We start from the raw sequence: 22,569 nt of genomic DNA, 5'->3' as shown, positions 1-22,569 counted from the left end.
CTATCTATCTATCTATCTATCTATCTATCTATCTATCTATCTATCTACATATGTATAATATATCGATCAACAATCATATATCTTTTAAGTTGCAGATAATATACTGACCTATACTGATAGAGGGAATTTCCTTACCTAGGAATTCACCATCCCAAAGTCATCACAGGTTTATTCCTATCCCTATTAACACAAAATATTGATTTCTTGATTCATGTTTACTTCCATCTAATGTTGCTGCTATTGGAAAAAAAAAGGAGTAAAGTTTTTTGAATTTTTCTTTTCGATTAATAAATAACCCTTATGTTGTCAAAAGATAAAATAAGCAAAAATATGAGTAGAGGCTATCTATCACATTTAGGCACTAACTGCATTGCTTAGGTAATTCTCTACTGAGCTCTGCTGATGGAAATTCAATATATAACAGAAGTTACAAATAAGTGAGTCTGATTTGTTTTCTTTTGATGACATAGAAATTTTGTTTTACCTTGATCAATTCATCATGTGAAACCCTCTCTTCATGAGATGCAAAGTCAAAAGAACAAAGCAGTGGAATTTTGAATGGATAGGAATCATGTCATCTGACCAAGAATCAAGCAACAATCATTTATTAAATGGTTTGAGAAAAAATATAACTTCTACCTTATCATTCTCTTTTTGTATGGTGTGGCATTTAAATAACAAAACAAACCAACCCTAGAATTTCTTTTTTGTGCAAGTTATTTTAATTCAGATGATTTCTTTGAAAAGCCATCAGAAACCAATTAGGCAGCTAATTGGTGTAGTATGTAGAGTTTGTTTTACATGATTGTATACGTATAACCTGTAGCAGATTGCTTACCATCTCAGGGAGGGAAGAATGGAGGAAGGGAGGAATAGAATTTGAAACTTAAAAAACAACAAATGTTAAAAACTGTGTTAATATGTAATTGAGGAAAATAAGATATTATTTAAAATAAATTTTAAAAACCAGTTAGGTTATATTATAGAGTATGGGAAGGGAAGCAGTAAATAATGAGTCTGGAAAGATAGGTTGGAGCAGGATTGTGAAGGGCTTTAAAAGCCGTTTATATTTGATCCTAGAGGTAATAGCCTCAGGGATTTATTGAGTAGGGTAGTGACATAGTTTAAGTGCAGGCTATGTGAAGAGAGAGGTTTTGGATGCCAGAAATGTTGTGGAGGTAGAAATGGCAAGACTAGGGGCAGCCAGGTGGCCCAGCAAGTAAGAGCACCGGCTCCAGGGTCGGGATAACCTGGATCAAATCCAGGCTCAGATACTCAGCACCACACCCAGAAATAACTGGCCATGTAACCTTGAGCAAGTTACTTAACCCCGATTGGTTAAAAAAAAAAAAAAGAAATGGCAAGACTAGGGCAACTGATTGGATATATTGAGTGAATGAGAATGAAGAGTAGAGATGAACACTGGGCTTAACAACTGGAAACACTAGAAACATGGTGATAGATTGGACAGAAATAGTGAAGTTTGGGGGAAAAGTAATGAATCTTGTTTTGAACATGTTGATTTTGAGATGTCTGGGACCATTGTGAAGTTATCTAATAATTAATTGATGAAACAGGACTGAAACTCAGGGAAGAGTCTGAGACTATCTATATCTATCATTTGCATAGGGATGATCATAGCTGTTCTATAGAATGGCCTTTTTATTTTTGCTTTGCTTCTGGGTTACTACTATCACTGGCATCCCTGATGAAATGTAAGAAAGGCTGAGGAAATGTAAGATGCTCCTGAAGATGACCATTCCTCTCTTACCAAAAGTTTGGGGAATATACTTTTTTTTTTTACTGTGGATCTTTTAGAACCTTTGTTTAGACACTTAGTGACCTTATTTTGATTTAAGATTCCAGGGTAGTAACTAGTAGCCTATGCTCTATACAGTAATTAAACATTCCCCTTGGCCACCTTATTATGTGAGTACATAGAGTTAACTTCTTCAAGCATGTTTACCAGCAGGTATGCCCATCCTAGTAGATTAAAAAGACTCAATTAATACATAACAAAGATACATGGCTTTTGATATGTTACTAAAGTAAAAGGTGTTCAGGTACTTGACTCAGCATTCACAAAATCTTCTGCATATTAGATTTTGAACTCCTTTGATGCAATACTATTACTCACAGTATTCGTTTCAGGCATGTTAGTGCTTGCTCAAATTGCCTCATGCAAAATTAGTCAAAATCCTAGGACAAGTTTAAGCTCACAGAGAATGTTATTGAATCCTGGGTGTTCTGAGATCTAAATTCTTCAAATTAAATCCATGTCTTTCAGAGTACCTCTTGGTTTGGGCAAGGGTTTAGAGTCTGGTAGGTTGAATTTTTGTTCCATTAAGCAAAAAGGCTAAATTCCTTTTTACAATTCAAGAACAAAAAAAATCACCACAAGTTAGAATGAATTTGGGATGTTTTGTTTTGTTTTTGTTTTTTTGGATTGCTTGGGTCACTTGTCAGGATTGTTTCCTTTTCCCTATTTTTTCTTTCCCTGTAGGTGTCCTGGCCATACCACTTGTGATGTTACTAGAGTGCCAATGGCACTGTGTATAGAGAACCTGGAGTAAAAAAGAACTGAGTTCAAATCCAGCTTCAAACTCTAACACTGACGTTGGCCAAGTCACCTAACTGATGCTTGCCTCAGTTTCTTCATCTTTAAAATGTGGATAATAATACCACCTACCTCTCAGGGTTGTTGAGAGGATCAAATGAGAGAATAATTGTGCTTAGTATAGTGTCCTCCTGACTCCAGGGCCAGTGCTGTATTCATTGTGCCACCTAACTGCCCCTGTATTATATTTTCGTATGAGCAATTGTTATTGATTTAACTTTCATTCCCCCTCAAAATTAAGTTTTGTTTTCTCTTAATGTCATAGCCAGTCTTTTGATTAGTAAATATTTGTGGATTGTCAGAGTTGTAAGCAACTTCAGAGGCCTTTTAGTCCCTCCTGTACCTGACTGAGAGACACTTCCTTTATAATATCCTTAAGAAGGGGTCCTTCAGCCTTGGCTTAAAGACTCCAAGGAAAGGGGAACCTGCCTCTCTTATCTTGAACTCATCAAGTGATTTTCTGAACCCAAGTGTAAGGCTTTACACTTGCATTGATTCTTCTTACTTGACTCTCCTACACATAAGTACTTTATATTTAAAATTTATGCTCTTATCCTTCCCATGAGTTTCACATCATCATCAAAGCACAGTGTGATCTGTGACTAATCTCACTTTGCTTCTTACTGCCTGTAGTCTCAGTAGAATACATGAAATTAACCTCCCTGCTTGGTGACAGGTGTTGGGTATATTTTGAGCTCAAAGAAAACATTTGTTGTTTTTGAGATTGTATAAGGTAGAAAAATGTCTTAAACATAAAGATTTTAAGCATCTAACTTTTTGTCAGGGAAGACAATCCTATAAAACATCTCATCATAGTAGCTGATATTAATCAGAAAGGATATGTAAAATACCATATGCTGGGTGCTATGCAAGATGCTGGGGATAATAAGAATGAGTGAAAACATAAATGTGAAAGTGAAATAGTGAAAATGGAAAACAGGAAAGTGAGAACATCTTCTCATTTGACGTTTTTTCCCTTTGCTGCAATGTTCTCCTTTCTTTTAAAAATGAATGTTCTCTAGTCCTGATGGGTCCTAACTGGATGTTGTCATTTATGTTGATAGCAGACTTTGCTTCAAGGTTCTAGGTGCTTTGCTGTCCAAGTGCTCTGGCCCTTTTTTCCTATTGGTGGCTTAAGCATGGCACTCCCATCAAGACATTCCCTAGACCCCTCCTTTAGTCATCCCAGACTACTTGGCCAACCCCAAATCCTTCCCACAATTTTTGTGTATGTAAGATACACCTTGTTTCCATCAAAGTGCTCAGCTTCCTTAAGAGTCTAGTCAATGCTGAGATTTTTTAAAATGGTGGATTTTTAATAAACTGTTTTTTTTTCTTTGACTGAAAGAAGGCTTGGGTCAAATTCATTTAGGCATGACCCACATGTTGCTATTTTGGGGTCACAGCACCCCTAAACCTCAATAGAGTCAGGAAGACTTGAATTCAAATCCAGCCTCAGACACTAGCTGTGTGACCCTGGGCAAGTCACTTAACCTTGTTTGCCTCAGTTTCCTCATCTGTAAAATGAGCTGGAGAAGGAATTAACAAACTACTTCACTATCTTTGCCAAGAAAACCCAAATGGGGTCACAGAGTCAGACATGACTGAAAGGAGGGTAGAAAGAAAATGTGGGATTGTTTTATCAGGGAATGATTTACCTAGTTTCTGTTTTGCTTCTTATTAGTCTTTTGGAAATTTTTATGATTATTTAGAATAGAGAATTTAAAATCACTTCATTTGTCTTTTTGTCAAAATGTTGAGCTTTGGGGTTTAGGGGTGCTTGAGACCCTAAAATATTGACATGCTGAGTCCTGCTAATAAATTCGACTCAAGTCTTCTCTCAGACAAAGAAAAGCAAAGTTTATTACGGATTTGCCATATTGGGTAGACTCTTAAGGAGTCATATCATTGGTGATGCTTGTTGGGCCAGAACAATCTGACACAGACTGAGTCTGAGCTAGGTTGAATGTGAGCCGCTTCATGAAGGCAAGATGTATCTTATACAGAAAGATTGTGGGAGGGATCTAGGAGTGGTCTAGAGGAGGGATTTGAGGAGGGTCTTGAGGAGGAGCCTAAGGAGGCTCTTGATGGGACTGAGGTCAGACTCCAGGAACCAAGAGAATGGGATTTTGATGTGATCAAGGGTGGGAAACAGGCAATATGGAGGTAACAGACAATAGAGGGCTAGGCTAGTTTTAGGGTAGCAGATTTGGGAATAGTGATGATGCCAGATTGAGTGGGAAGATTCAAGGGGGTTCACAGATCCCATACCCCATCAATACCTCTTAGCATCATTTACATATAAAGTTATGCTTACTTTGGGTGGGGATTTTAGGATCATAGATTTGATTTTCAAGATCAACCCCATCCATTTTCCCCCTTCTCCTTGAATGATATTGATTATCATTGGTTAGGTCCTTAAGACCAGCTGCTACATACAGATCCTGTCATTTAGCTAAGTGCTTTACTATTTTGTATTCAATAAAAATGTCTTAGTAAATGTTTGTTGAATTGCCTTGAATCATGCATGGCACATGATATGTTCTCTGTGGGTAAAGGGGGCATAAACAGGGAAATTGCCCTAACTTTAGTTTTTCCAGGAGGGATGATGACAGTGGATGATCTAACTTCTAAAGGATCCATAGCCTATTTAGTGTGGAAGACTAGGATTTTAACAAGAAATTGCATTGGAATGGAACCATAAGTTTCCATATGTGTGGGGTATAGGGACCCTAAAAGTCCCCTACCCAGAAAAATTAAGTCAAGAGGTATCTTGAGAAAGGAATGGGAAGTTTTTATTCTATCCCCCCAGGGGAAGAGGGTGGGCCTCTCCATGGTAGATCAGGGAGAGGAGGCATGTTACAAAAGACAGAACAAGAATTTCTACCCTAATAAAGTCAAGCCCCCTCCCCCAGCTGTCCATTCTCCCATTGGCTGGGAGGCAGGCTCTCAGTGTTGGCTCAAAACCTTCCCCAGTGGTGAATAACAAAGAAGCCCACCACTATCCCCTATTGGCTAGGAGGTGGGACAGGAAACCAGCGTACTGTTCATGTCCTTATTTGGCAAAAGCCAACGAAGGAGGGGCTAAGAGATTCCTAAAATTCCTGAAGGGCTTAAGGCTGATTGACAGCAAGGGAAGGGGAGGAGGGTCCTAGGTCGTATAATTTCTTAGGAAACCCAGGACTCAGATCTGTCCAGTCTTATAAAAGTCAGTCTCTGGTTTCCAGATAGTTTCTCTCCCTTCTCATTCTGAAGAGTCTTCACAGAGGGTGCAGAGAGGGAGTGTACTCCACTCACCTATAACCCAATACAATACATGACCAATTAAATTTGAGATTAATCCCTTAGGATTTGTGTGCAGTTTTTCTTCGGTTTCTCCAGGTTCATTGTTTCCAAGATCTTCGCGTTTGCCTAGTGAATGACAGGCTATTGGTATCTGAGTCACTTCCCTTTTTAGACTTCTCATAATCTCTAATATCACTCTTGTGCCTTTCTTGCTTTCCAGGCTCTTTTTTGAATCTTTTTGGAAGTGATTTCAAAGATCATCGAGTACAATTCCCTCATTTTACAGATGAGGAAAATGATGCCAACAAGGTTCAGATATACCAAAATCACACAGCTACCAAGTGGCATTCATTCATTTAACAATCATTTATTAAATACCTATTACACCCACACCACACCTAACCACATTATTTAAAGATAGCAATCTTATCTCCTTTAAGTCTTCTCTTTTGCAGGCTAAACATCTCCAGTTTCTTCAACAGATGTGACATGGTTCTGAATTCTCTCACCATTTGGGTCAGCTTGCTCTGGACACACTCAAATTTGTCAAAGTTTCTTCTAAAATATATGACCAAGAACTGATACAATGGAATCATAACCCTGTTCTTCTGGACTCAAACTGCATTACTGGAGTTATAAAGATAGAATTAACCTTTTTTTCTTTTTGTAGATTCATCACCCAATTGATTTATCTTCTTCATTTTAAGCCACTGGTCATAGAAATAGGAGAGTCTTGTTCTTATCTACTAATTGCTAGATAAGGAAAACCTTTCTCTCTTTGACCTGTCAAAGATTTCTCCACACTGAGCTCCAGCCTTTGTATGTGACAAATATTAATTATGCTAATTATACCCTCCTAGGGAATTTAGTGGTTCCAGTTTTTGGAGCTTCCTCTTGCATTTGATTTATTTTTTTTTATCCTGGTTAGTATTCCTGAGACCAATGAAAATGTCTAGGTTTGTTCTTATTAGTAAATTTGATTTCTCTATATTATCTGTACTCCTTCTCTAGGGGCCATGTGACTTTGGATAAAGTATTGAACTTGGAGCCAGAAGGGGTTCAATACCTTGGGTTCAATACCATCTCTTAGTCACTGTGTAACATGGAGCAAGTCATTTGAGCTCAAATCATCTGATGTCTCTGAACCAGTTTCCTTCCTGTAGAATGAGAGAGTTTGATTCAATGGCCTCTTAAATTTTCTTCCAGCTCTAAATCTCTGATTTTATGATCCTTGCGTTCAAGGATTGTTGTTGTATTATTATTATTGTTACATAGTAGGTAAAGTGCTGGACATGAATTCAATTTCGCCTCAAATACAAATAAGCTGTGTAATTTTGGACAAGTCATTTAACTACTGTCAATCTCAGTCAAGACACCCAACAAGAATTAATTCTCATCTGTAAAACTGAGATAATCATAGTATTTACCTCACTGGGTCATTGTGGAGATCAAATGAAGTTATGTATATAAAGCATTTGCAATCCTCAAAGTTCTACTTAAGTGTGAGCAATGATGATGTTTCCCTCATTTTGGAGTCTGTCCAGACTAAGCTGTTTCTGTTTGAACTGGTGGCCCTTGGTGGTTCTTCAGACAATTTATGTTTCCAGAATCGTCTGGCTACCAGCTGATGAGTAGGACTGGGTTTTTTAGACATACCCTGTAGTTAAGCAATGGAAAGGTTTTTTTTCTGGTTCTCATTCTGTCTTACTTGCTTTCAACTGACCCTCTTTTGGTCAGCCAGATTGTTCCACTTACTGTTCCTCATATACAACACTCCATTTCTTATCTTTTTGCCAGCTGTATCCTGTAAAGCCACACACCAGCAGCTTCCCAGAGGACTACTGCTGTGAACAGCTTTCCAGGTTCTGATTACACAGTATAGTGAACACTCTATTTAGTCCATAACAAATCAAAGCAAAACATTCACAGAAAATCAAGGTAACAGCATTTACAATATTACGATTTATCATAGAAAATCACAATATGGTATTCACAACAGCTTATCATTAAAATGGCCACATAGTTTCCACCATAGTGGCCACAAAGTTTTGAACAAAGAACAATCATCTCAAAGTACAGTAGTCAAAGTCTTCCACTTATGGGGCACACTAAATTAACTCCATCAGTCACTTATTCAGCCATCAATTATTAAGTATCATTAATCACTAAGTACAATCATTAGAAAATACACATACTCTCTGCCCCTAGGTCACTAGTAAACTACAATTTCATTACTACTCAGTACCCACGGAGAGGTCTTTTCATCTTGACTGGAGGCAGGCAACTCCTACCTGAATCCACCAATCAGTTACCTGGATTCAAAGGCAGACAGCTCCCAGTTCCTTGTACAACTCTCTGTGTAAGTCCTGCTTTGCACTGAAGTTCACAGGGTCCAGTCCATCTCAAATCCTTCACAATTTCTGTTCCTGGGAATTCAAGGCTCAACCAAGCCACAAAAAGACAAAGTGTTAGCATCCTGGTCATGCTTCCTCAGTCTTCTGCAGCTTGTTAAAAAAAATCAGGATCACCTTATCCAGAAGTGGGAGGGGAGTTCTTGGCCCCTTCTTCAGTCTCCTGGGCTCCTCTTCAGAAGAAGCTCCGCCATCACAAATTCTCAGGAAATTCTGACTCAGTTCTCGATTTTCTTTGCCCTTCTGTAAGCTGCTCTGCCTCCAGATGCTGGTTGCAAGAAATTCTGACCCTTCCTCTCTGGGGCTTTTCCTTACATACACACAGCATTAGCCACTTCCTGTTTCAGCCAACCCTTTCCTGTCACAGTCAGGAACAGGGGTTCATACTTTCTGTTTCTTTCACAGAGGTTTGATTAGTTACTAAGTGTTAAGTACCTGCTTACTTGCCAATACAAAAAGGGATCTTCAAATTCAAATTACATTACCATTACATATCCCTTGTTTAGAATGTATTTTCTACTAAGATTCAATTGAACAAAGAGCCAGCTTCTGTGGGAGGCCATTCCTGGTTCCCCCAAGCTGCTTCTGTCCTCCGTTTCTCCCCAGAACTAACGTGCATAATGTATTTTGTCTCTACCTGTATAGGCACATGTCTCCCTTATTAAATATTAAGTATGTTTCATCTATATCCGTATTGTCATGTGTCTCCCTTATGAGAACATGAGCTTCTTGATGGCAGGGATTGTTTTTGTTTCTTTTTGTATCCTCAGCTCTTGGGATGGTGCCTGGCACATAACATGTGCTTGTTTATTGACCCATGGATTTAGAAATCATGTCTCATATACTCCTCCTTCCTTGAAAAATGACTTTATAGGATCCTGGTAAACAATAGAAGAAAAAGCTGCTTAGCAGTCTGTCAGTAATGACAAATTCCTCTGTCAATAAGGGGAGGGTATTATGGTGTCACACATATTGAGAAATGGTGTCTTCCTTTCAGTTGAGCTGTAAATAAATCCCTACTCCATGTCTAGTGTTATGCTTGTGTGATGCCAATTGGGTTATCTACCTCCTAGTGTTTGTTGGGCATGGTTGGTATGTTATTACCAAAGCTAGTTGCTTCTTATTGATGTACTATTTTGGCGCTTTGTTTTTTGCTATTGTTCTTTTACATTTTGATACAAGAAACTCTAGTTAGGGAGATGACATCTCATCTTTGTCTCATTTTGTCCTTGTGACAGCCATACAGGGTGTAATAGAAATTGGAACTTGGACTTGAAGGTTGGATTCATTATATAGAAAGAATGGTGGATGTGGGCCAAATCACAGAGGTGGGAATGAATGTTCTATTTGCCTGTGTTGATATGAGGCTTGGGAGAAAGATGCTGATTGGCTAACTAGAGAAAAAAGGCTTTGTTAATAACTAACATCCATGTAGCACTTTAAGACTGAATGAAATACTTTTCTCAAAACAACCTTATGAAGTAAGTAGAGCATTGTATCATCATCCCCTTTTTATAGATAATGAAGGCAAGGTTCAGAAAAATTATACACGATTATATATCTAGGAAATGTCAGAGCTGGGAGGTAATCTATTATGATTCCATGTTTTATGCTTTTACTACTATGCCAGGCTACAAGAGTTGAGTTACTGTTAGCAATAAGATTTAGATGGCTAAGGTGAGATAAGATTATAGAGGGATTTGAATGCTAGATTGAAGAGTTTGGACTTGTTCTGATAGCCATATGAGGAGCCACAGGTGGTTCTGGGGTAGGCAGGAGTGTGTTTTTGTGAAAATGGGTATTTTAGGATGATTAAACTAGTGGTGGGCTTGTGAGTTGGTTGAGAGGAAGAGACTGGAATCAGGCAGATTAATTAGGAAACTGTTGTTGAGATACAGTTATGAGCTAAAAAGGAACCAGATTGAGGTGCTGGAGGTAGAGAGACTTAAGAACCGATATTTCAGATATGTAGTATTTGATAGGATGTGAAGGTTGAATGAAAGACTTATCTAGTAAGTTTTTGATGGTTTGTTATAGATGCAATCCATAGATCTTCGACTATTGATCTGAATGGCGATATACAAATTGCTGAAGAATTGCTAATTATTAAGCACTCATACTTGGGAACTTCACTTGACATATTAATGTCATACACCCTCATCTGCTCCTGAAATGTGCTTCCTAAAGTGCCATCTCTTTGCTTTTAGGGGAAGGGCTAGATATACCGTGTTTCCCCGATAATAAGACACTGTCTTATTATTTTTTTGGACAGAAAAACACCAGAGGGCTTATTTTCAGGGGAGGGCTTATTTTAATGAACATTGACAGCAATTTTAATAAACAGGTAAATGTGAACAAAAAAATGTACCTTTATTCAATAAGCAAATCACTGGGGAAGAACAGGATGACGCGCTCACTGCTGCAGCTCTGATTGGATGCAGCTCGGAGCGCGGCGTGCGTTTCACGGGGGGGGGGAAGGTGCATACAGAGGGTACCATAATGTAGCGTGTAGCGCAGGGGATCACCTTCACTACAGTAGCAATCTCAATAGGGCTTATTTTCGGGGGAGGGCTTATTTTAGAGGAATCTTACAGTAAGGGGAGGGCTTATTTTCGGGATAGGTCTTATTATCAGGGAAACACAGTAGGATTGTAGTCTCTGGACCACAGTAAGATGACTATATCTTTTAGATGTAGGCACCTAAGGCAAAAACCCTGGTTACTTTGACCTACTTTCTATTATGTTTTTTTTATGCATGTTTTTTATTTTAGCTTGGTTCACTGTGTACCTGTAATGGGAATGTAAATTTTTAAGATCTTCCCTGCCCCTAGGCTAAAGTGCACCTGGAGCCTGGGGTGGGAGGCTTGTTTTTCAGTAGATACTTTGTGATTGGGCAGTGGGTCAAGAAAGTTGTTACATTCTCTGAGCCAGGAGAAGGCTATATAAGCCCTGATGTGTAGCTTTGTTTTGGGGCTCACTTTGAGAAATGTTCTGTGATTTGATCAGATGAAACTCTGGGAAGCCAGTTGTTGAGAGCCCCCCCATTTGAAAAACCCAGATGTTGATTTGGTTGGACAGTTTGGAAACTGTCTACTCGATCTGTTTCTCTGTCTTGATAATTCTGTCTGTATATTCTGAAGTTTGGGGTGCTGACCTTTTTTCCCCTGAACTAGGTAAAGGATATATATTTGACTGATTAAAGTAAGCTTGTTAACCCATTTTGCGTTGCTTTCCTTTAACAAAGCAGATCTAAGAACCTGTGTTGGCAGCCACCCTGGGGATGCTGGGGTGCTTGCTGCTACAGTACCTTGAAATTTAAGAACATCAGGCAACTTCCTTTCCCTAGATTATAAGCTATAGATTGGTTGTTATCTGTGCCAGTGGAGGATGTTCCCACACAACTATTCATATGACCATAGATTTATTATGATTCATGTGATAATGATAGCTACCATTTATAAATAGCTTTGCAAGCTGTTCGTTATTTCTCTTGATCCTCACAACAGCTATATAAGGTAAGTGGTCATCTTTATTTTCAAGGGGAAGTAAAGAGAAGCTTGGAGTTTGTGACTTGAGGTGGGGAGGGGGTACACAGCTAGTTAAGTATTAAAAGTGAGACTTGAATTCAGGCCTTTCCTGACACTGTCTCATGCTTTTTCAGTAGAATCCATGTAGACCATCTCTTCTTGATTGTAGATGGGAGTATGTGCTTTATTTTTTGTACTATAGTTGAGATGGATTTTGCTGTGAACCTTGTATTTCTAATTGATTCTTAGAAGATGACTTCTGTACTGAAATTAGAGGAACATTTCTAATTACATAAGAGGTTTTCAGATAACACAAAGTGTATTTTCCAGTGTGAATGTCACATTTTTTTTTGTTTTGTGGGTCTTTTAGATTTTTTAATTTGTCTTATCTTTTCCACTTTCCTTATTTCCTCATAACAGAGTCTCTAAGAACTGCAAGTTTCCGATTCAATTCTTTGTCATATGGCTGAATTGCTCTGCAAAGTGAGTCCTAGTTGCTCCTTAATTGATGTTAGTAAAGGCAGGAATTTTCAGGCTGACTTACTGCCTCATCCCAGATGAGGGAACTTATTGCCTTTGATACAGAATACAAAGATATAAACATAGCCTCTTGTACTCACATGTTTAAAATTGTTCTTATCCATTTCCCCTTTCTTAGTTCCCTATTCTTCTACCAATTTCTATGTTGTTGCTTGGTAGTACAAGGATATGAGTTTACCCTTCATAGTTCCCCATTATTTTCTCATATACCTAGTTTTCAGATATTTACACCTTCTTCTTCACCTTCTTATTCTAAGACAGAACTTGCAGTTTGTTTGCAAAAAGTTTGTTTCTCTTTTCCATCTGAGTCACAATACTCCTTGGCTTATCTTTAGTTCACACATTGTTGAATTTGGGAATTAGAACAGTTAAATTGTGGGTAGGACCCAACTATACTTCCTTACCCTTTCCATTTTTGTTTCTTTTTTCCCCCTCTCTCCTTTCCTCCAATCTTTCTCCAGTGAGAAGGGGTGGGAAGGTTTGATAATTCAGGTCACTGCTTTTTCTCATCTCTATAATTTCTGAGAAAGATGCCTTGCTTTACTTGACTCAATAAATTCTTTTTTTAAAGCAATTGGGGTTAAGTAACTTGCTCAAGGTTACACAGCCAGTTATTTCTGGGTGTGGTGCTAAGTATCTGAGCCTGGGATTTGATTCCCAGGTCATCCTGATACTGGGGCCGGTGCTCTTACTCGCTGAGCCACCTGGCTGCCCCTGACTCAATAAATTCTAATGATTCCCCAATATTTCTAATATCAAATATAAATTCCTCTTTTTGTAATTTAAAGCCTTTCACAATCTAGTTCCAACCCACCTTCCCAACCTTATTAAACATACTCTTTTCCTCTTAAACTCTAAACCATCACCTAACCAAACTGAGCCTACTCCTGTCCCTCATACAATGCTAGCACATTTCCTGGTTCTGCCAGTTAGCTAATAAACATTTATTAAGCATCCTTTATTTGCCAGTCATTGTACCAAGCACTGGAGATACAAATATAAAGAAAGACATTCCCTGCCCTCAAGAAGCTTACAATCTGATGGGGGAAGACAAGATACAAAAGGAAGCTGAAAAGGGTGGGAGGTGGGGGAGGAAGAGGAAAATGTGTGGCATGGCATGATGGAGCTGTCCAAGCAAAGGGTGCTGATAAGATGTGAATACCTGTCAGATTCAGTCTTACAGGACAATGAGATTTTCTCTAAGATAAGTTTCCTGGGGAAGGAAGGCATGATAGAAAGTTGGGTCTAGTAGGTTAATTTTTGATAGGAATAACATAGTTCCATGTTTCAGAATAGTCTTTAAGACATCTCTGTCTTTGTAATGATCATGTGTCATGCCTGGACCACATTCTTTCCTCCTCTCTGCCATTGAGAATACCCAGTTTCCTTCAAGTCTCAGCTCAAATGTAACTGTTTTTTTTTCTTTTCTTTTTTTGCTTTTTGGAGGGCAATTGGGGTTGTGACTTGCCCAAGGTCACACGGCTAGTTTTTGTGTTAAATGTCTGAGGCCAGATTTGAACTCAGGTCCTCCTGACTCCAGGGCTGGTCCTCTATTCACTGCACCACCTAGCTGCCCCAAGGTAACTGTTTTTTCTACATGAAGTTTTTTTTTCTAATTATTCCAACTGCTAGTGCCATCCTCAAAATTATCTTGTATCTATTTAGTATATACCTAGTAGGTACTTTTTGCCTCTCCCAGGGAATGCTAGTTTTTCCAGGGCAGGGGCAATTTTATTAATGTTTTTGTATCTCCAGTGCCTAGCACAGTGTCTGCCACATGGTGGTTGCTTAGTAAATGCTTATAAATTGATTAGATTATTGCTTTAAATCCATCAGTAGCTTCAGGCTTTCCTTTATTTTGGGGAACTGGGGAGAATAGTGACCTTTCTGCTTCTCCTAAATAGAGAACAGCTGTTATGTTTTCATTCTTTTAATTATTTGAACTCAGATCTTCCTGACTCCAGGTCCAGCACTCTTCCAATCCACCACCTTGCTGCCCATCACATTCCTTTACTGAATAATATGTAGTGAGAAGAGAGAGCAGAGCCATCCTAGGGTTCCCTTTAGACATCCTTAATGCTATCTTACATCCCAGCATTCACAAGACCCTATTTAAAAAGTTAAGGATTTTATTTCATTAGAATATATAGTTCTATAAGATATTCTGAACTACTGCTTAATATAAAGAATTCAATCCATTAAGCACTTAATGTGTGCAAGGTGTGGTGCTAGGGATACAAAAAGTTTACAATCTACTAGGGCAGATTACAGTCTACTACAGTGGGTGGGTATATAAATATTTAAACAGATAAATGTGATATGATACCATTTGAGGAGGGAGAGAATAGCCAACAACTGTGGGACTGGGAGGAGACACATGAAATGAGCCTCTACTGAAACTTGAAAATGTAAGTTTAATGAAAATGAAAAAAGTTAGTTTACCTAATACATTTTTGATTATTAAACAAGTGGTCAGAATGCAACCTCAAAATGAATGACCTCATCAGAAGGGGAATGGGGAAGGTGTTTAGAAAGTTTGTCTGTTTTAAAGGGAGGCACTAAAGTTTACTTGAAATAAATATTTCATATTTTAAGTTCCCTAAATTCATTGGGGAAGGGGTAGAGGAAATAAGTTGGAAATATACTTTTAATATGGCATATTCAATTCACTTTCTAATTAGATACAAGAAGATGAGAACATGTTTTGATGAGAGTAAAAGCAAGTCGATGTCTTAAAGACTGTTTTGCAATATTGAACTATGTTATTCTTATTAAAACCTAACCTACTAGATCTAAAAAGGCAATTTCTTTCTCTGTTTCCTATTTAAGATGGTTCCTGAGTTTACTCTTTGCATTTGGATGCTTCTACAGCTGATTAGTCCTGTGGCTAATTATGCAAATGGAAAAGTATCAGAGGCCTGCCACACGATGTTTCCTGGCCATAGCTATACTCCACAGTCAGATCCTATTCACAAAATCACATTGAATCAGACTACATTCATTCCAGGAGATACTATCACCGGTACTGTGCTGAGATACCCTGTTTGTGTTTTGATTTGCTACACCTTGTTCTTTCATTAATCTTTTATTTTTAACCAGGGATGGACATTTCCAGATATACATTTATACTCTCCAAATCTTTTAACTACTGTAGACATTTATATTATTTTCAATAATGTGACCCCCAATATAGGATATGTGTATGTATGCCTATATATATCTCTGTTTGTTTGTCTTACTCTCTTTCCCCCATCTATCTCTCTATCCATCTTATCCTTCTATTATGACCTTGATAGATAAACCAAGGATAGTAAAAACAGAGAAAGAAAACTATAGACCAATATAGTTAGTGAATGTTGATGCAAAATTTTTAGATAAAACATCAGCAACAAGACTACAACAACATACTACAAAGATTACACTCTATGACAGATTGGACTTATATATAGGGTTGGTTCAATATTGGGTGATATTGGAGTATTGGTTGAAGGTCAGAATTTAGGGTTGGTTTAATATTAGGAAAATTGTAAACCTAATTGACCATGCTAATAACAAAAACAACAAAAAATTAATAGATTCAGCAAAAGCTTACATCATCTATTCTTGTTAAAAATATTAGAAAGCATAGAAATAAATGGATCTTTCCTTACTATGAGAAGTAGTTTCAACTTAAAACTAAAAGCTAGCAATATCTGTAATAGAGGCAAAGGAGGCTTTTTCAAAAAGGTCAAAGACAAAGCAGTGATATCCATTATTATTATATTACTATTTCATGTAGAAGTAAAAATGTTAACTATAATGATACAAAAATAAAAAGAAATTGAGGGAATAAACATGGGCAAAGAGGAAACAAAATTATCACTCTGCAGATATGATGATTTACTTAGAGAACCCTAGAGAATCAACTAAACATTAACAATTTTAATTGAAATGATTAATAACTTTGACAGAATTGCAGATATAAAAAATACATAAATCATTGACCTGTATATATATTAGCAAAAAAAAAATCCATCAGGAACAGATAGAAGGATTCCATTTTTTTTTTTAAGGTATGAGTTGGACTAGATAACCACTGAGGTCCCTTCCAGATTGGAGATTTTGTGAAAATTCTGAAATTGGCTGTTGTTGGGACTGGATAAAAAAAATGCTTCTTCTAAAACATTGTCATTTTCAAAGTTTATAGGATCATAGCTTTAGAGCCAGAAGAGACCACAGAGGTCATCTAGACCAACCCTCTCATTTTACAGCTGAAGAAACAGAGACCCAGTTGTGACCCAGTGTCACGTAGGTCATGAGTGGTGGCCAATAATTCCTCTGACTCCAAATCTAACATTCTTTCATTGTGGTGCTCTTATAATTGTCTTCATTTTGTTGTCTATGTGTCATTTAGTTACTCTGTCTGGGCCAAAGTTTAAAGGATTTCTCATAGAAGCCCGCAATGCTAAGGATTTGGATAGCAGTCCCATTGGTTCCTTCACTCTGATTGACAAGGAGGTGTCCCAGCTTCTGACTTGTGATCACAAAGAGGTATGTGGGTGTCAGAAATATTCATTCATTGGTTGCCTTTGTCCTTCCCATTTATGTTTCTTGGTCTTGGTGGTTGCAAGAAAAGATGTATCCTGAAACCATTGTTTGTGTCATGTTGTAGGATGATTATCCTTTTCTAATTTGTAATATCTTGGAATCAGATCATTTCCACAGTACTGTCTGTTCCCCAAACATATACATATTCATCCAAGCCCTAACAGTGATTCAATGGTAGCTTGGAGGAATATGATATTAATTCTATTGGGATTTAGTTTAAATTTCATTGAAGCATTGTGGTTTAGTGCAGGGGTGGGGAACTTGTGGCCTCGAGACCACATGTGACCCTCTAAGTCCTCAAGTGCAGCTCTTTGACTGAATCTAAACTTCACAGAACAAACCCCCTTAATAAAAAGATTTTTATTATTTATTTATGTTCATTTATAAATTTATATATGTATACAAATATTTATTATTATGTAAAACCTGGACTCAGTCAAAAGGCCACACCCAAGGACCTATAAGTCCACATGTGGCCTTGAGTTCACAGGTTCCCCATCCTTGGTCTAGTTCATAGAGTGCTAGACTTGGGGTTAGGAAGACCTGGGTTGAAATCCTAACTGTTATTTTCTAGCTGTATGATCTTGGGCAAGTCACTTAAAATCTCTGATCCTGTTTCCTTATCTATGAATTGAGGGTTTGGACAAGATGCCCTCTAAAATCTCTTCCAACTCTGAGTCTGTGATTTTCTTATCCTATAAAAGCATCTACTTCCTGTATGTGAGGCAAGGAGAAGGATTAGTTCCTTCTTCAATATTCCAGATGACCATGTGGCATGCTAATAGTGTGTATTAAGGGTAGATATGCCTTTATTTATTTTGTAGAAGAATGGGAAGATTTCTCTGTTAAGTTTAATTCGTTTGACAAGCATTTATTAAACATTAAACATATATACACATTTAAAAAAATGAAATAGCCATGGCCCTTAAGGTACTTATTTTTCACTTGTGGGAAACAACTTGTATGTAGTTAAATTGAAAATGCGCCTAACCCCTCCCCTCTTATACACAAATAAAATAAATGCAAAGGGGGAAGAAAAGAGAGCATAAACACTGAAGGAATCAGGAAAGAATCTTAGGATCATAGATTTAGAGCTAGAAGGAACCTTGGAAGTCTTCTAGTCCAACCCCCTCATGTTACAAATGAGAAAATGGAGTCTCAGGGAGGTTGAGTGTTTTGCCCAAGGTCACACAAGTAGTAAGCCTCAGAGGTGATATTTGAACCAGCTCCTCTTTCTCCAGAGACAGAGCACTTTCCACAGTACCATGCTGCCTCTGTATTTTTCAACAATTCTTATAACATTTGAAAATTGAAAGTCACAAGGTAAAGCAAGAATAAAGTCTAGCTATTTAATTTAAGTTTGCAGTCACATTCAGGACTGGAACTCAGACATATAGACCTGACAATCTTAGATTGTTTCTCTCCTTGGGCCCCTCCTTTCCATTTTTCACTAATCAACAGAACTGTAAAAAATATTCTTCTTTTTCACTTTGTTACTTTTTTTTGGTTGAGACATTTTCCCATCTCCAGTCCTCAGCAATATTTGCTCTCTAGAGTTTTTAAAAGTGAAAATTATTTTATTTTATTACATAAAATTAATTTATTTAAAAAATACTTGTTTTTTAGAAAATATTCTTGAATCATGATAAAACATGAGGATTTATGTAGTCTTATATCTTGTGGGTTCTACTTTCCCTAATTCTCACATTTCTGTAGCTGATAGTATGTTCTCAAAGTTTAATTTTGAATCTGTTTTCAATTAATCAACAACTAAGTGCTGGGCCCCTTGTTCTAAATTTGGACTCATGAGAATGTTTGTGTTGTGCCTTTATGCAATATGTAATGTCAGAGCTCTTTCAGTCCTTCTGAATCATTGGATCACTGTCTTATTTTCTAGGGTTCAGCTGTCAGTCATACAAGTTCATCAAAAAAAGACGAGATAAAGGTCTATTGGAATGCACCAAGCACTGTTAATTACTCTGTACAGTTTCTGTAAGTAAAAGAATCGATGACTTTTGAAAAGGTCCTTCATGTGTAGTCTTTGCAGGGCATTAGCATTGATGGCGAAATTCTAGTGCATTAGCAATTCTTTTGACCTTGAAACCCTATTATTGGACTATGGTTAGGTCCCAATTAGTACAAATGATGACATTGTCACAAGTTTTCTAATTCTCACTATTAGAAGTTATAATTATGTAAAATAGGGTAATTGGTTCCAGCCTAATGGAAACATTCGGTGCAAATTTGAACAGTGTGATCACTCCATGGAATTCATTATTCTCACTAATTAGGATCGAGTTATATTCTTATATCAATGAAATTTTTCATTTGACAACCTAATCCATATAGTCTAGGGACTTAAAAAGATCTAAGCAGCATTATTATTGTCAATATTAATTTAAAAGAACACAAATTAACCACTAATTTATCATAGAACCTAAGGTGTGAAAGGGACATCCATCAGAGATCTTCTAGTTCTATCTGTACCTGATGGAGAATCCCTTGAACAATATCCCATACAGATGGTCATCCATCTTTTGGTTGAAGGACTAAAGTGAGAGGGAACGTACTACCTTCAGTACTTTCCCTTTCTGGGCAGCCTTTATTAGGAATATTTTCCTTATATAACCCCCAAATCTACTTCATTGCAGTTTTCAAAACTGCAATGATTTTTGTATTTCAAAATATTCTATATTTTATCATGGTTTCAAAAAGGATTAGTTACTTCTTCAATGTTCCAGATGACCATGTGCCATGCTAATAGTGTGTATTAAGGGTAGGATATACCTTTATTTATTTTGTAAAAGAATGGGAAGATTTCTTTGTTAAGTTTCATTCATTTGACAAGCATTTATTAAACACCTAAGAACCAGGCATTGTGATAAACACTAGAGATATATATTTAAAAAAATGAAATAGCCTTGGCCCTTAAGGTGCTTATCTTGATCCCAGTTCTTCTGCCAGGGGTGAATGAAGCACAATAAGTCTAGTTCCCATTCTGTATGACAGCCCTTCACATGCTTGAAGATAGTTATTATTCTTCTCCAACCTTCCCTACCACCATGAAACTTGCCAATTCTTTCAAGTATTTCTCATGTGACTTGATCTCGAGACTTTTTATCATCCTGTTTGCCCTTCTCTGGATGCTTTCCAAGGTGTCAAATAACTTTCCTAAAATGTGATTTATGGAACAGATTCTTTTGCAGTATCATATAACTTGCTTTTTTTTCCTAAAAATTTTATTCTTAAGAAACATTAAATAAAAGGGGCATTTTCATATACATTGTGGAATGGAATAATAGAATTATATGCAAAACTACAGATCTCTAGGATGTACAGCTTGCTTTTCTTTTAAAGTATAAAACATTCACCCTGTACCTTTGAAAGTTGTCCTGCTTATCTTTGTTACTTTCTGTTTTTTTCCTTTATCTCTGTTACTTTTTGTCCTCCCTATCTTCCTTCCTTCTTTCCTTCCTTCTTCACTTTCTTTTTTTCCTTTCTTCTACCCTCTAATCTTCTCCCCCAATTGGAAAAAAAACCCACTTGTAAAAATATATATATAGTCAAGCAAAGCAAATTCTCACATTGATTGTGTCCAAAAATGTGTCTTATTCTGCATCTTGAGTCCCTCAATTCTCTGTCAAGAGGGAGGTAGCAGGTTTCTTATCATCAGTCCTTGTAGCAGCAAGAACCCCAGCATCCCCAGGGTAGCTGCCAACACAGGTTCTTGGGTCTGCTTTGCTAAAGAAAAGCAACTCAAAATGGGTTAACAAGCTTACTTTAATCAATCAAACATATCATTTACCTTCTTCAGGGGAAAGTCAGCACCCCAAACTTCAAAGTATACAGAGATTACAAGCATAAGCTATAAGAACATTTCAGCAGACAGGCTTCCAAACTGTCCAACCATTACATACATCCATACCAAATTACAGTTACCAGAGAGGGAAGCATCAACATCTGGGTTTTCAAAACCGGGGGGCTCTCAATAATGGCTGCCCAGAGTCTCATCTGGTCAAATCACACAACACTTCTCAGAGTGAGCCCCAAAGCAAAGCCTCACATCACAGGGCTTATATAGCCTTCTCCTGGCTCAGAGAATGTAACAACCTTCTTGACCCACTGCCCAATCACAAAGTATCCCCTGAGAAAAAAGCCTCCTACCACAGGCTCCAGTTGCACTTAACCTAGGGGCAGGGAAGATCTTAAAAATTTACATTCCTATAATAGTCCTCAAGAATCATAGAGGGTTATTGTATTGATTGAGGTCCTTAAATTTTTCCTAAGTTCTTTTTCTTTTCAATGTTGTCATTATATAAATTGTTCTCATTCTGCTCACTTCACTGCATTAGTTCATACAAGTCTTCCCAAATTTCTCTGAAAACTTCTATTTAGTAATTTCTTGTGGCACATTAATATTGCATTATGCAATAATATAATTTGTATAAAATTAATCATCTGTGGTCTCCCCTCTCCTCATCCCCTTTATAAGAGACAATAAATAGCCAAAAAACTACAAACTTAATCTCTCAGTCTCCACACCCTACAACTTGCAATCTATAATAGCACTCACCTGTATATTTTGGGAATATGTTAAAGGGCATATTACCCAAGCAAGACTGGCATCTGGCTTTCAGGTAGCTAATTGCCTACTTGTATGTGCTTGTAATGTATATTCCATGGGAGAAAAATATACTTAGTATAAAGCGAACAGCTCAAATCTAAGACTCCCAGGGATTGGGACAATTCACAGTGGATTTTGGCCCTAAATTGCCAAAAGTTTAAGCACTGCTCAGGGATAGGAGAAGAAAGATAGCAAGGAAGAAGATATATAAAGAAGAGAAAAGGTATCATTCATCTGGTGGGGAGAGACAGTGTAAGGAAGCTCTAAGATTTGTCTTCTGTCATTCCCAGTGGTATTAGTAATTGCATACTATGTGTGCCTGCCTATGCCTTGTTCATTCTGATAGGTGCTTCTTAAAATTGTTATTTGATCACTAAGGCATAACCAGTCTTTAGTGTGTTCTGACTATGAATATGATATTTCAGAGCCACTGTTGTTGAGAAGTACAAAATCTACTGGGTTAAGATTCTTGGCCCTATTCTTTCTCCATCAAATGCTCATCCTTTTACAATATTCCAAACTACAACAGTATCTTCACCAACATCAAGTCCCATCACCAATCTAAAAAAATTGGTAAGTAGCATCATTTCAAAACTTTTTAATGCCTTTTGTTTTTAATCATTGTCATTTCAGGCTATGCCCTTCTCATTCCCCAAAACTGATTCTTTCCTTATAAGAAAGAGAAAAATAAAGCAGATAACCTATAGTGATCTCATCTGAGAATATATGTAATGATCAGCCCTCATAGACTCCCTCCACACTGGAGAAAGAAGGGAGATATGTTTTATCCTGTGTTCTCTAGGACCGTTATTGGGTTGATTAGTTATCCAGAGTTAAACTTCCTTAGAATAATTTTTTTATTTTACATTGTTATAGTCATTATGTATACTTTTTTTGGTCCTGCATATTCATTCTGCATTATTATATAAGAGTATTCCATGTCTCTACTTCAGGAATTATAGAGATCCTGGATTTTTA

The 22,569-nt window shown here is 37.3% G+C and overlaps 1 protein-coding gene across 11 annotated transcripts in view; it reads left to right on the top strand.

Moving 5' to 3' along the window:
* LOC138176430 (ferric-chelate reductase 1-like) overlaps positions 1-22,569 on the top strand; it is a 146,405-nt gene that overhangs the window by 65,519 nt on the left and 58,317 nt on the right. For 7 of the 11 annotated variants that reach the window (XM_069107225.1, XM_069107226.1, XM_069107223.1 and 4 more), the window contains 4 exons: positions 15,210-15,402; positions 16,774-16,910; positions 18,865-18,959; positions 22,017-22,164. In XM_069107225.1, the coding sequence (XP_068963326.1) occupies positions 15,210-15,402; positions 16,774-16,910; positions 18,865-18,959; positions 22,017-22,164 (573 nt within the window). Of the gene's footprint in view, positions 1-12,260; positions 12,324-13,936; positions 13,961-15,209; positions 15,403-16,773; positions 16,911-18,864; positions 18,960-22,016; positions 22,165-22,569 lie in introns of those variants that run through there. The other 4 variants (XM_069107219.1, XM_069107216.1, XM_069107218.1 and 1 more) reach the window with 2 other exon arrangements.

Source organism: Petaurus breviceps, unplaced genomic scaffold, assembly GCF_028583685.1.
Source record: "Petaurus breviceps papuanus isolate PSGF00001 unplaced genomic scaffold, PetGlider_PUasm1.0 89201, whole genome shotgun sequence".
Lineage (NCBI taxonomy): Eukaryota > Metazoa > Chordata > Mammalia > Diprotodontia > Petauridae > Petaurus > Petaurus breviceps.
Note: the sequence above shows the minus strand (reverse complement) of the source record. Positions and strands in the feature narration are given on the sequence as shown.